The sequence below is a fragment of the Heliconius melpomene genome, chromosome 12, assembly GCF_056956725.1.
Source record: "Heliconius melpomene rosina isolate 202511_hmr_F chromosome 12, ASM5695672v1, whole genome shotgun sequence".
NCBI classification, from domain to species: domain Eukaryota; kingdom Metazoa; phylum Arthropoda; class Insecta; order Lepidoptera; family Nymphalidae; genus Heliconius; species Heliconius melpomene.
Genome location: NC_140400.1, coordinates 15,937,044 through 15,952,417, shown reverse-complemented (window position 1 = coordinate 15,952,417; position 15,374 = coordinate 15,937,044). Strand labels below are relative to the sequence as shown.

Here is a 15,374-nt window from a genome sequence, read left to right as displayed (position 1 = left end):
CAACATTATTTCTTAAATATTTTCTGTAAGCAGCAAGCAACATTTACATTCTATTGTCAGTTTGTCTACGCGATTTTGAAGCGGAAAAATGGCTGCTGCAAATCTTGTGCGAAGTGTTTTCAATGGATTATTACGAAAATCCGTAACGTATCAAGCACCGGTTGTGTGCAGATTATCCACTGTAGTCTTACAGCAAAAATATCACACAGTGAAAGCCATTACTAGGACTTACAGTATCCAGCACAAAAATGGGGTAAGACTTCTTTTCATCAATAAACCTTGTTTTATCTTCTTTATCACATGTCCCATGGTAATTTTGAACATGTATTAATTAGTTATCTTTATATTTTGTGTAGTTTTATATTTACGGATTTTATGAACTTCAATAATATAACCTTATTTCTGTTATTGCATAACGAGAGTATATTTCTAAATGTAATGTTTAGGTGCTTTTACCGCGTACCAGACAGTACGCCACTGGTCCCGTGCATAAAGTAACCAAGGAGCAGATCGCCGACCGGGTCGTGAAAGTGTGCAAGGCTTACGACAAACTTGTTTCAACTCAGGTACATTTATTTGTTTCATTTTGTTTCAGAATCAAAAAATCGCTATCCGCAACTATAGTGGAGGTGCTCCGCTGTCGCTTGATCTAATTAAGAGTAGAGTTATTCTAGTTCTCCAACTGTATGATAAAATTAAGCCAGAAAAGGTAGAATTATTTTTCAATTTTTAAAAAAATGTTTTTTATCTAACTTACATACTAATTTTTATACCAGTTGCAAGACATCTTTATTTTAACACAGCTATATTATGAGTGAGATTACTATCCAATATGTCATATTACTCATTGAATAACATTGTGTTTAATCAGATATTGCATACAAAGTAGTACTCTAGCATTTAACTTCATGCTGTATCCCTCACAAAGCAGGGTAGGCAGAAGAACCCTGGGAACCAAGTGTTAAGACACTACAGTTTCCCACTTTCCAGGGAATTCTGGAGGCATTGCAGGTTGAGTGGTGGAGCTAGCTCAATGTTGTGCTTTGCCTCAATACCAAAGCAAGAAAAAGGAAATATGACTCAAGTGATTTTATAAACTAATTTATTTTAGTCTATAACCATTCTTTTTTATTTCAGCTTTCCCTCGACTCCCACTTTGTACAAGACCTGGGACTTGATTCATTAGACCATGTAGAAATAATCATGGCCATGGAAGATGAATTTGGATTTGAAATACCTGATGCTGACGCAGAAAGGCTTCTTAGACCCAAAGATATTGTACAATACATAGCCGACAAAGAAGATGTATTTGAATAAACTTAATTTCAACACAATCTCTGTTATTTTAGACCAATGAAATAGAATCATAAATAAACCTTAATTGCCACTGGTCTATACTGTTTGAGCTTAGTTTAGAAAACAAGTTTATTTTTAATATCTCCTTAATGTACGACTAAAATGATTGAACATCTTAAGCTGTACTGTGATGTACAATGTGTAAATTGTTTTTATTAATTATATGGCTGTTAGAATAGATCATTTGTTTTTCATTTGATCTCTGTAACCTGTTAAGTGATAATAAAATGGGAATTTTAAATATGTTTAAATATTATATTTATTTTATGTTCCTATCTTAACAGGAGTAGCTTAACACTTTATTCTGTATATAGTATACTAGGAAGGAAGGAAAGAAAGGAGAGAGGAAAAATAGTGTCGTGACACTTCTCCACCTTCTGCCCAAATTCAAAACATGGCATATTGTATAGGGCAACTCAATGCTGCATTTTGTTTTACTGCTTTCTAAAGTTTGACAGTAAAGGAAAATGAAAATAATTAATTTTCTGGGAAAAAAATTACAAATCAGTAATTTATTTTATTGAAAAATACTTGAGAATTCAGCAGTTACTGGCAGAAGTGTCTTAACATTAGGTCATGTTCATTCTGCCTACCCTGCTATGTCCAGTATAAGCATGAAGCCAAACAAAATAATTTCAATAATAACTATATCATAAAAACTGCAGTACCACTTGTCACTAGATCTACTTTTATTTAAATATGTAACATAACATATTAACAATGGATTAATAGGAAAGACCACTATGGCACAAAAGTCAGACTATAGTTGCTATGGTTGTTGGATCAATTCCCATTTATGGTAATGAATTTTCATTTCTACCACTAGCTACTGGCTGTAAGCGGAGAATGATATATTAATACATATTCATAATACTAGGTCTGGCTACGTCGCCAATGTGGGATAAAGCATAAAAACGTGATTATAAAAAAAAAGTTTATGAATATTCATTTTTATTTTATACAAGTGACGATAGATTAACAGCATCCATCCAAAATAAATGTAATACTTTAAGCATAAGAAACACATCAATATTTACACTAAGCTCAACATTTGTTCTCACATTTCTTACTAAATAACAAAAAACATGTTAAATTTTACATCAAATATTTACAATATATAATAATAAAAAAATACATTTACAACTAACAATAAAATTTAGAAAACAAAAAAGATCTCTTTTAAAACAAAAAAAAAAACAGCCTCTCAAATAAAGATTTTGTGTCAGAAGTTTCATCAAAAACGGGCTAGTTTTTTTTATTGAGTTATCTTCTAATATTCGAAATGTAGTAAAAATAAGTAATTGAAAAATAAATCATAATAATGATCACAAACTATGTCTGGTTTTACATCTATTGGCTTGACCTATCTAGAATTTGCTACGGTTTTTGTACATTGAAAATCATCACCCATTGTAAGTTGTAGTTTTATTTAAAAAATATCAAATAATAAGAAAATTTATACCCGCAAATACATCATTGTTTTGCAGTTTTAATAGATACGGAACCATTAGTGCGCGAGACCGACTCCTTTTTAAGGCGGTTTATTTAAAATATTGATAAAGGAATTTGAGTGGAAAGTTATTATGCTGATTTTGATAATGAATTTTATAAAATATTTTGTAATACATACCACAAATTTGTATAAAACTATCAAAATAACTATGTCAAAAAACATTATTGATCAGATCAATGAAATGCGACAGTTGTGGGTTCTTATGTTTTAGATGTCACATTTTGGTAAATGTGATATACAAAAAAAATTACAAGTAAAAAAAACATAAACAAAACACTGAAAACGTTTCCACTCACATTGTAATTTTGAAATGTGAAACAATAAAAAAAAAGTAAAATTTAAAACACTAACAACTTTTACTACAGGTGGATGACATTTATATGATATAAACTATTGCTAAATATTTTTTAAATAACCGGAAATTTGGATTATAGACAAAAAATATATTAAATAGATTGAAATATAAAAAATAAATAAAAACTTATATATAGGAACTTATTATCAATGCAATATGTATGATTATTAATTTTTATTTACAAAAATAATTATATTTATGTAATTTAAATTTAACAACATATAAAATATTATTTGTTGGTTTTCATTTGTATTTTAAATGTGCATTAGTGAAGTCATTTTAACAGACAATTTATAAAAAAAAAAACAAAACTATTGGCTGTAATAATCCAGAGTCTAGTTATCTCAAATTAAAATAACAATAATATTTGAAATAAATAAAACATATTATGATGTTGGTTGTGAGGTCAATTCCCAGTACAAAATTAATTCCACCACTTCAGTATGTTTTACTAACATACCAGACATGTCAGTGCTGTGTTAAGTTAAGCTACTCTCGTTACAAGTGAAGTCTTGAATCCAATACAGTCGAGATGAAAGATGCAGTGTGAAATTGAAAATAAATTATTTTATATAAATGACATATTATTTATCTTTGTATTTGAGAGAAATATCAGTAAATTATTCTATTATATTTCTTTCTTATTCACATTTGTAATTATAGGATTGTCAATATTTTATTTGTGCAAACAAAGTCAACATTATATAATATGTTGGCAGCAAGGAACAAAAAAATGGTTTTGAAAAACTTATTTACATATAACTTTAAAAAAGTTTTTAAAGTATTATATTTATTTAGAAATTCTGGCATTCAAAATAAGGAATTAGAAAATCTTATAAATTAGGCTTGCTGCCACCATGCTTACAGCAAGCAACATATTATAACCCATACAAACAAAGCATTACATTAATTGTTTCTTCTATTTTTACACAACACTACACAATCCAATATTGACACTAAATAAGGAAAAAAATGTTACTAAGTGTCACAGATAGTCTTAGATTGAAATTCACTTGAATTATCCACTGATTCTAATCAGTTTGGCTTTACGCTATCTGAATCTATTGGTCCTCGCCCGAGAAGCTGAACGTAGCCTTCTCCCAGCATTGGGATTGACTCTGGCCACCCTCACTATAGGTTGTAACAACAACCCTTGCAAAGCTCTCTTTTTTTTCTTCTTCTCCTCATCACCCTCAGATGATGATCGCTTATCATCTTTTTCATCACTTTTTATAGGAGATTTTTCATTAACTTTATCATGTACTACAACTTTTAGGTCCAGTTGTAATTGTTCTTCATCAACTTCCCTCACCTCTTTTGAAGGTTGGATAGGGTTGGGAGATTCACAAATTTGGAGCTCAGTCAAAGTTTTATCATCTTTCTCATTTTCTGACAGTGTCTGATCACTCATAGTGTCTTGAGTGGTGTCATCATCAGGTTCCACAGATGATCTGTCGAGACTGCTGTCTTTTGGCTCCACACTACTGGTTCTTGAGGTTTTCTTGGATTTCTTTTTGTTAGGCCAACCAGTTTTGTTCTTCTTTTTGAATTTGCCTCGTCTTATTCTTGTGCGGGTGGACTCTTGGTTGATTTCATTTCTTATTATATCACAATCTTCACACTCAGAGACCAAGCTGGACACATCAGGTAATGTTTTGGCTGCTATAACAGCTGTGTCATCACAAATTAAATCATCGGCAATGTCATAATCGGTGGGTTCTTCAAACACTTCCGACAGAAACTGCTGTAGTCTTTCCGAGGCTTCCTGAGTTTCAGATAGTACGGGTTCAATTTTCATATTGCTATGAGTGTCACTGATTGTATCTTCAGAAGCTGTTGATTTAGCATCATCATGTTTCCTCCTGTGCAGAAGGCCAGCAGAGCCAAGAATTGCTAGGGTAGAAGCATGTTCTCGGGGTGACTTCCTTGGGTGTCTCTCTAAGGCTATGAGGGCTGTGGTCCTCTTCTGTTTCCGTATCCTCTTTTTCTTCATGCCTCGGGTGCCATAGGACCTTGAAGGTCCTGGCTTCTCTCTTTTCACTAGATCACTTAGAGGACAGCAGTTTGGCTTGAGTGGTGGTAACTGACCTATTTCATATGGTAACTTTGGTGACTTAGAGTACAGTTCTGTAACAACAATATTATCTATTAATGTAGTTATATATTTAATGTTTTACTTTATAATTAAGAAAATTATCATATAATAGAAAAAAACATATAAAACAAATAATTTGCGAAATTTTTGAACTTGACTGAAAAACAAAAGTTGATCACACAATTCTTAAAATAAACACTTTTTAAAAAAAACTTAAATTTTAAAAATTAGCAAAATTACCGAAATACTGAGGCACATTCTTCGTAACCAGTTTATCCTGGTCCTGTCGTTTGAAAGTTTCAAACCAGGGTTCACTATGAGGAACAGATTCAAACGCAAACTCCAACTGTTCCACTGCTGGTGTATACTTCAACTTTCCATCTTCCCATTTCATACATCTTTCCGAAACCTCCCTTAGAGGACTTACTTCTGGTTCAGTTTTGTCAAGACTTTGTTCTTTGTCAGGTTCTGGAGTTTTCTCTTTTAATTTGAATGTTTCAGACGTAGGTGCTTTAGATGTTCTTCTTGCTCTTTTGGCTACTGGTGGCACTCTTCGTTTCTTTCTTCTTTTATCTTCTGGCCAGCTATCTTCTTCTGAGGATTCTTCTTTCAAGGCCACTGGTCGTGCTAACCTTTGTCTTTCTATAGGCGGAGGTAGTTTTGGCGGTGATTTTTTCCTGGATTTTACCACATCTACTTTTTCGTCTTCATCTGATGAAGTAGAACTAGTCGAACTGGCTCTTTTTGGAAACATAAACTGTTCAGCTTCATCACTTAACACTGACAACTCAGATTGTCTGATCTTCCTAAATTTAACAACTAAAGGCTTGGTTCCATTGACAGTTGGCGGAGATTCCTTCTTTTTAACAGCAAAACCTCCACTAGACCTCAATTTTGTACTAACTCCCACCACTTTATAGTATTGTCGATCTTCTGACGTTTGAGACTCACTTGTTCTTTTACTACATCTCTTTCTCTTCTTATCTTCTTCTAACCCTCCATTACGTTTGGGGCTTGTATTGCCATTAATATTATCAGGCGAATGTGATTTCTTAGTTTTAGTTTTAGGTTCCGTATCACCATTACACAATTTTCTAAGAGATCTACGTTCACCATTAACTGGGGTGGCTTTATCTAGGAATGTGGTGACATCAGCTCCTGATGTTATTAAGGAGTCCAAAGCTAGGAAGTTTGTGTGGTCTCTGACGAAGGCCAGGTGGTGTGGTGACCGCCTGTGGAGGGCTGCATCTACATAGTCTGCGTTACACATTTCACAATAACCTCCTCGTTGTTCCTTGTCTTCTTTCTCTTTTATACGTGGACGACTTTTTCTAGTCATTCTGTAACAAAGTATACATAATTTTAATTAAAAAAGAAAAAACTTAAAAAATTTGGGATATACATATGTAAGAATTTTTAACAAAGATTTTATGTAATTTATAATACTAAGGTCTTATAACTAAGACTAAATCCATGACCCTAATTATTTAAAACAAACTACAATAAAATAATACTTACTTTTGTATATTATTATTATTCGACGGAATTGCGTTAACTAAGTTCTCTGGGGTTTCCTTTTCCTCTCTCTTCTCTTTAGGCGGGTCGGGTTCTAGCGATATGTGAGGCCACTCATCAAACTCTTTAAAAACCGGCCGGCACAATCTAAAAAAAAAAAATTTAATCTTTAAAAATCAAACAAACAACTAGAAGAGTTGATAATCTTTAACGGCTGAACTTATTTTTTGAATCATTGTTCAGAATACATTTACTTAAGTTATGTATCAAACTAAAGAAAGTAAATCAAAATCAGTTCATCCATTTGGGAGCTACAATACCACAGACCGACATACTGCTACACAGACACGTCAAACTTATAACACCTCCCTGTCTTCGACAGGGGGATTAAAAATTAAGAAAAAGCAAGTAAAAATAAAATTTAGAAAACTTCTATATATATAATATAACAAAGCATACTTGTCCAAAAATTCAATCTTGATAAAATGTTTAGTGAAGAGGTTGATATGCGTTTTACGCGGCGCCGCGAAGAATGTGTCATACAGTTTGTCCAATAGACTTATAGCCTGAAATATTAATAAATGTTGCAATAAATATATATATGCATACATAGAAGAATATGATAGAACATTAGTAATATTAATAGATTATATATAATTAAAAAGCTATGTTAAGAAATTGTTTATAAAACTTACTAAAGTAACTCAAATTAGTATTGTTAATAATATATAATTTTGTATTCCTATACAAGACAGCACAGCATTGAGTTTTGCGACTCAGCACAATCTCGAAAGTTGGGCAGTGTGTGAGCACTCTGCCTACCATGTTATATGCGCGCCAAAGAGTGAAACGACAAAATCCACGTAATTGAGGGGTATGAAAGCAATAGTGAAATAACTTTATAAAATTGAGCAAATTTTTAAATTTATATATAATTAATGCAATTTGTAATTAATGTTATTTGAGTAATCTATTCCAACAAAAGGTCTAATCTGATTCTGGTAGACACAACAATGTGTTATGACACAATAGAAATTTTAGTTTACTCTTTTTCAGTATTTTGAGAGTTGAGACTAAAGCTCCTTTGCTTTTATACCTCTCAACTCTAAATATATATATATTACTATAAATTTAGGTGTTCTACCTTTTGTACGGTGAGATGAACGTAGTTTTGCGGCTGAGATAGCCGCTGCAGCATGGCATCGGCGCGCGCGCGGCCCTCACGCCGCGCACATCGCGCCTCCGCGCCAACTACGTGCGTCACACGTGATGTTAGGAATATTTCCTCTCTCTGAAACAAAATACAAATATTATTTACATTTGAGGCCAGTCGTGGTGCTGTGGTACAAGAGTGCCACTGTGAACGCGACAGGTTGTAGGTTCGATTCCCACTGGACGAAAATTAAATATTTTCATTCCTCGCTCTGGTAACTAGATAAAATGTTGAATTCCACCATTCCACACACTTATAATAGTTCCTGCTCTTATAATACATAATGCCATGTTAATTTCCTTCCAATTCAAAGGGAAAGAGAAGAATGGAATGTATTGAGTAATACTAGGTTATCTCCGGCTATCAGACTGTGAGAGAATAATACTATCTATCAAAATAGTGTTCTTTCTACACATTTGGAAGAATTGGTTCAAATGATTTAGTTTTAAAACAGTCCACCCTCATCAAATCTGCTAAAAGTACTGAATGTAACTGATTGCAGATAAAACTGAAAGAAAAAAAAAACAGTCCATTGAGTATTATATTGACTTGCAATCTGAATTAAAATGTTTTGTTATTTTGATATACAGCACTTTGTAACTATACACTGTTATAGCAATTAGCAAATTTGTTGAACTAAGTACTTTAAATTGACATAACTTTTTTATTTATGAATCAATTGTAATAAAACAAACCCTATATGTTTTCGGATGCTTGCCAGAGTCTAATAGTGAAAACCATGTCTAAATCAGTTAAGCCGATTCTGAGATTAGTGATTACAAACGCACAGACAAACAATTTAAAAATCATTGTTTTGGGATCTATTATGTCAATAAAGGTTCCCAATAACATTTTATTTTAAATATCTTCCAAGTACAGACACCAACCCTCTTACGATTTTATTATAATTTGATATAATCATAATGTCATTGTTATGATTTATTAAGCATATAAGGTGCATGATTATCATTAAATATACATTAAAAATATTTATTGTTGTATGAAAGATAAATAAACTATTAATGAAAACAATTTAAAAAAATTAATCCAGTGAAATAAACAAATTATGTATTATATAACACACTTGTTAATTAACCACAAAACAATTTCAATATATTAATATTGTTTTACATTGTTTATTAATTACACAAAAGTACATATATTCATAATAACATTGATTTAAATTGTTTACCTAGAATTAATCAACAAGACTAAAATGTTGCCAGTGCACAAATATTAAAAATATTACTAAAAATATTATACAAATTACTAAAAATATTATATTTTTTAAAATGTTAATTTTAAGTGGCAACTCCAATTAGAAATGTCATGTCATACAACATTTTAAATAATTAAATCAACAGACAGGGACAATGTGAAAGTCAGCAGTATGCGTTTATTGCTTGACCTAAAATTAAAAGTGTAGCAGTCTTGCAATTGTCACCATTTGCAACTTGAATGCTGATGCCAGCAATTAGTTCACAGGTAGAATATAGTTTCATGTAACATATTTACTTGGAAATGTATAAAGCTGTGTGCGTAAACGCGTGTCGTCGATATGGTACAATTGAAGTAGCCGTGCACTCGAGTTTCCTTAATATACAGTCGGCATCGACGCCGGAACGAGCTCGCGCCCTCCGTCGGTACGCGCCAACCGTCCCGCGCAAAAAAAAATAACACTCCCCTACTAATATACACACAATAATCATCCATAACACTAGCGTCTTAAGAATGACATCGCCTTGGCGACACTATAGTAATATCAACTGTCAAAAATTAAGCATACACACGCGTAGGCCAAAGAAAACTACATTTGAAACGGCTTTTAAATGGGTGTAATGCAACACGGCGCCCGGCCTCGGCACGATGCATTTTGCGCTGCGACGGCGGCTCTAACGCTACCATACAAAAGATGACCTAAAATCGAACGCTAGCTACGCGCGCAACTACCTACTCAGAACAAGTCACTTTTAAACTGTTTTCTAAACAATCCTGACTCGATCAATGTGTCAGCCAGCACGTGTAGGTATCCTACCGTATATATACTTACACAAAAGCGGTCCGCGAGGCCCCCGCACGCCGCTTATCACAAAAATAAGTAACTATATACTAGTCACAGAGACGGCCACTTCGTCACCATAAAAAAATCCTCCAATCACAATATTAACTGTGAATGTTAATGGACACGAATGCACTCTGTACGTCTTAAGTGTTTAAGAAACAATTGTTATACTTTTATTTGTAATTTCTACACATTTACTAATTAAATTCGTAAAAGTAACAACAAACACAAATCTGTCATACAAGATGGAGATATTTTGCGTTAGTTTATGTTATGTTCACGGGCGGCGCTGTCGTCGCGTGGAAGGGGAACGGCTTGTTATTGGATAGCGCGGGGAAAACATTCCATTCTATACTTTTTCAAAGTGAACATAAACGTATAATAAAAATATTAAATATGACAAAGTTGTTCGATATTATAACAATTAACTACTGTGTATTTATTAAATTAATCAAAATACTATTAGTAATACCACTCTAACTTGAAAAGTAAAATAAATTTTATCAGATATTTTAAGCTAAGTCTATAAAAGAACACCTAAAACGAAACGAGTATAATGCGACCAAATCAAAAACGTGCTATAAATATAAATTTTGACATGTCTCTGACCTACCAACACGAGTTTGTCGTTTTATATTGTTATATATAACCACAAAACTGCATAGAAACGTCTTGCAAGTTATTTTGCAAAATAGAAAACTTTTGGCGGCAAATATGTGTACTTGTACTCACCAGGCCCATGTCCTGTAGCCTTCGCGAAATCGATCTGGACAATGTGGGATCTTGAATATCCAAGTAGAAACAGAAGTTTTTTCTGACTGAAAATTTATGCTTACGTTAGTATTTTTTTATCACCATGTAACAATAATTTACGTAACCATCGCAACGTACTTCTGTTATATTTCTCTTGCAGCTGTAAATTTGAAACCATCATGTCACAAATTAGATAAAACTGCACAAATAACAATATAGTACATTTGTCAATTTCCACTACACTAATAAGCTTGTGAAAATTATTGACATAGCACATTTCTTATACGATAAAAAACTTTGTGTGTACACTGCCATTGGTATAAAAATCACATTTAAAGTAATCCTAAATTAAATAATATTACGTTTTGACCCCTGGAAGACAAATGTCAGTGACAGCTGAGATCTATAGACAATAACACACGTTTATCAACGATCTATGGTTGCCAATCGATGTGGCAATCGATATTTTACAATTTTTAGTTATCTGTTGTAAATATTAATAGGTTATTGTATTAAATCATAATATTAGTTATTTAAACATAATATTAGAAGATTAATGATAAAAAGTTATTACAAATGTGTATCTTATTTTTAAAATGGTAAATGTCAAATATAATCTTTAGTTTATTCATCATAATGATTGAATATATATAGTTTTCCAAGTGTAATACTTAGAATAACATTTATAAACCTACTCTACGCATTTCTGTAAGCCGGAACACGGTCTGGCTATGTATGTAGCGGGCGTCGGGCAGTACATGCCGTCTATATACGTATTTTATCGATTACTCACGTAGTATTATGTGTATTGAAATGGATGGATATATACATGGGTAGGATAGTCCGCGCACGGTCCGTTTATTTTGCTACTGTATTTAGGTCATTGCAATGTTGATATAAAGCTTTAAAAATTTACGTTATATAACGCTGTTATAAATATCACTCTTCAAATGCTTTGTGCTCAAATGATGATGATTTTTCGATTTCTTTTTGGTTTGAAATATTTTGCAGAAACTCCTACGTTATAATTATTGTCCCTAATTGCGACTTGTACACACAATAACCGTTTTGATATTAACATCTGCGCTATAATAGGGTTGATACATAAGTAAAAGTAAACAGAAAGAGTATATAAGAATTTATTTTGCTCGGTATTTTTCTAAGATAGACGAAACGATTAATTCTCATTCGTTTGAATTGAACAGTCAGTCAATTAAGCCGTTAACTGAACTGGTGGAAAGAATAAGGCACAAGTAAGGAAGAAACAATTAAACCAGAAACAAAGGAAGCTGAATACAGGAAATTGCTATTTTCGCTTATATTATAACAGATAATCTATACTTTTTTGTAAGTTACTTGTTGTGGATAAACTCAGACACGTAGATGTTCTAAGAATTTTACAAATAAAACACAAGGTATAAAAAAATAGTTTAAATCTAAATCAAAGTTATTTGTTGCGAATTGTGATTACTATTCATGATAAATAAAATATATTATTTTATATAAAATATATATATATGGAGAATTGTACATATGTATAAGAAACGCCATTGAATATACAGATTTTTATATTAGTTTAGCATGATAAGAAAAAGTAATGTGGCGTTTGGCTCCAGTAATGAACTCACAGTGTTTCTAAAATTCTCGGCGGGATTCGGAGAACAGAATTTTCTATCACTTTTTTTAAAAGGCATGTAACTGAAATACGTTTGATATAATTAGGATCAAAATAATACACAAATCAAACATATTTTCTAGTATTCATAATTGAATGATTTCTATTACTGTACAATCCAAAGGGCTTTGATAAATTCTGCTGATCATATATTTCGTCTAACTTCAGTATTGAGATTTTTTCGTAGATTAATGAATCAATCAATCACAACTAATGAACGGTGCGTCGCCCTTCAGCTTAGAAGCCAACAGTCTTCCTTGTAAAATATTACCTATCTTAGTTTGCATAGTAATAACGATCTACTGAATAAAACTTGAAGAACTTTAATTATTTATTTTTGAAAACATTGCGGGCCATTGGGAAGCATCTGATTGTACACGCGGTGGTCGTGGATTCCGTTACCTACATATTTCATTATTTTAAACATGCGTATGAGAATGGAATACAAAACTCTTCATACAGTGTAATACGATGCATACATTCTGAGAATAGATGGAGTAGGTGTGTACAACGAGACCGCTCTTTAGATATAGTAGCAGACGCGTCACTTCCTTTCGTACCAACTTGATTGAAGTAGCTTACGCAACTCTACTAATGTTATACTAATGTTATTTATATACTAGTACTATTTCGTTTGCTTCTTCATCCGCTTGATATACACTTATATAATGAACAAGTATTATTTATATGAGGCCTGTCGAGGAGCAGTTGACAAGCGTACGACTGTAAAAGGAAATTAAATATTTAATATATATATCAGTTTTTCGTTCTTGTAAGGCGCGGCGTTGAGTTCCGCCACTCAACACGCAATGCTTCAAGAATTGGGTGGAAAGTGGAGAATGGAAGTATCTTAATGGGAGCGGAGTGTTTTAACATTAGATTCTCAGGTTCTCTCTGTCTACCCTGAGACGGGCGATATGCAGCGTGAAGCCAAAAAAAACTATACATATAAATTTTCCTCTTAAAGTTTACCGTTAATGAAAAATGTCATTGAAATTCGTTACATAGAAAGATCTAAGTTCATCATTGGGAAGTGGAACTTGGAAGTTGCACTTCCCAATGATGAATCTTTTTTTTTTTGATGAACTTAGCACAAATTACCTAGATGGTACAGAAAATTAAGTTACGCCACTTTTCAAAGCTGCGTATAGATAAAGGTAATAGTTCATATTTTTATTATCACAAAATTATATTTTTTATTACTATATATACTTATATTTAATTTCTTTGAATGAATCAAAATTTAGATTTTGAAAACAATAGCGACATTTAATATCGCTACATACAATTTAATTTGTTAGGAACTTTCGAAAATTGTCATAATTGTGAGGTGCAAACGCAAATATGCGTTTTAAAATTTACGTACGTTACGTATATATTCTACGTATAAATATTTAAGTAAATATAGTCATTTATTTTAGAATCTATGAATAAGTCGTGTGTGTATAAATATAAAAAATCGATATTACAATTCAGTTGGTAGTTGGATTCTAATGAGTAGTGCCAAGAATGTTTCATGAACGACACTATTACTTCTTATTTCGAAAATTTTACGGAAGATGGCGTTTATTATGAAATGAACAAAAATAATTTGTCTTAAATATTCTGGTATTTATTGACTTACTATTTACTTAATTCGCCCAACGGATTGGTCTAGCCCTTATAAGGGGTTTTGAAATAGTACCATAAATAATATATGTAAAATTTAGGTTTGCTAGTGTAACGTAGTTTACGTGAGTATTAGACCACCTATAAGCCTGTAAGATGTCTGGTGGGAATAAGCTATAATGGTCCATCTAAAGCGTCTGGCAATAATAAATATGCATTTTTATATAATTCTTAAAAACATATTTACACTTACGAGCGGTTATTCTTTAACATAGGTCAACGTGGTTTTAATGTGCTTTTTGTCGGCGGACCTCTGAAAGTGCCCCACTTTCGAGCTAGTAAGTGCGCATACCGTGTTAACTAGATATTACACTAATAAGCCTCAAAATTTTAGCTTTGCTAAAATGACGACGATCTGGGGTCCCTTGGATCTCTGTCTATAACAATTACCTGGAAGTAGAGGAATTATACGTACTATCATCAACTTCATCAGCAGCAGCTCGATAGTATACAATGAGGCTTCTATAAATCCCTATGATATTTAAAAGATTGTCTAATTCCTAATTGTCCAGAAATTGCCATATCAGCTTAGTAATGCTATCAGATGATATTTACAAGAAGAATATATTATTATTTTAAGAAATTATTGAGGCTCATGGCTCAATAAAAGCGTGACTGTAACGCGATGTGACTTTTGGTTGTGGGTTCGATCCTCACTCGAGGGAATTAATTATTATTCATTAATATTTTTATTTCCTCGCCCTGGCATCAAGACAAAAGCCCGTCGTTGAGTTCCGCCATTCAACACGCAATGCCTCGAAAATTCGTGGGTTTTCCTCGATTTCCATTCCATCATTACACTCGGACTTTGTGGTAATGGGACCAATAGTAAATGTACGCTCACTCAAATAAATTAAGTATTGACAAAATCAATGGACAAATCACGGAGAAATCGAAGGATATACATGAACAAATATAGTTAACGAAAATACAACTTCTCCTTTTCGACAAAACAAATCGGTTAAAAATAAATAAAACAGTAGTGAGTCGTGCGTGACCACAGAACACATTTACTTGGTCGTGACATAGCCGAGGTCGCGCATAGCCGTCACAGTGTGGCATGATGGCATCATAGATGATACACATATACTAGAGGTAGAGATAGCTGTGCCACTGACAAATCAGAAATTTTTGCCTACGATGCCCTAAGCGCTAGGTGTCGCTAGTTT

At 32.7% G+C, this 15,374-nt stretch overlaps 2 protein-coding genes across 5 annotated transcripts; one reads left to right on the top strand and one right to left on the bottom strand.

Annotated features, from left to right (window-relative positions):
• Nucleotides 1-43: 43 nt before the first annotated feature.
• ND-ACP (NADH dehydrogenase (ubiquinone) acyl carrier protein) lies at nucleotides 44-1,537 on the top strand. 2 transcript variants are annotated; one of them, XM_085193989.1, is made up of 3 exons: nucleotides 44-253; nucleotides 596-709; nucleotides 1,138-1,537. In XM_085193989.1, the coding sequence occupies exons 1-3, from the start codon at nucleotides 89-91 to the stop codon at nucleotides 1,315-1,317; spliced, it is 459 nt and encodes a 152-aa protein (XP_085050115.1). In that variant the 5' UTR covers nucleotides 44-88; the 3' UTR covers nucleotides 1,318-1,537. The 2 variants fall into 2 exon arrangements, with proteins under 2 accessions (XP_085050115.1, XP_085050114.1); XM_085193988.1 differs by lacking the exon at nucleotides 596-709 and adding an exon at nucleotides 447-566 and having other exon boundaries at nucleotides 45-253.
• Nucleotides 1,538-2,295: 758 nt separating this feature from the next.
• LOC146534165 (uncharacterized) lies at nucleotides 2,296-11,254 on the bottom strand. 3 transcript variants are annotated; one of them, XM_085193985.1, is made up of 7 exons: nucleotides 11,001-11,254; nucleotides 10,842-10,927; nucleotides 7,979-8,125; nucleotides 7,294-7,400; nucleotides 6,838-6,981; nucleotides 5,560-6,659; nucleotides 2,296-5,351 (listed from the first exon to the last, which is right to left on the bottom strand). In XM_085193985.1, the coding sequence occupies exons 1-7, from the start codon at nucleotides 11,137-11,139 to the stop codon at nucleotides 4,276-4,278; spliced, it is 2,799 nt and encodes a 932-aa protein (XP_085050111.1). In that variant the 5' UTR covers nucleotides 11,140-11,254; the 3' UTR covers nucleotides 2,296-4,275. The 3 variants fall into 3 exon arrangements, with proteins under 3 accessions (XP_085050111.1, XP_085050113.1, XP_085050112.1); XM_085193987.1 differs by lacking the exons at nucleotides 10,842-10,927; nucleotides 11,001-11,254 and adding an exon at nucleotides 10,098-10,385; XM_085193986.1 differs by lacking the exons at nucleotides 10,842-10,927; nucleotides 11,001-11,254 and adding an exon at nucleotides 9,563-10,009.
• Between the last annotated feature and the right edge of the window lie 4,120 nt (nucleotides 11,255-15,374).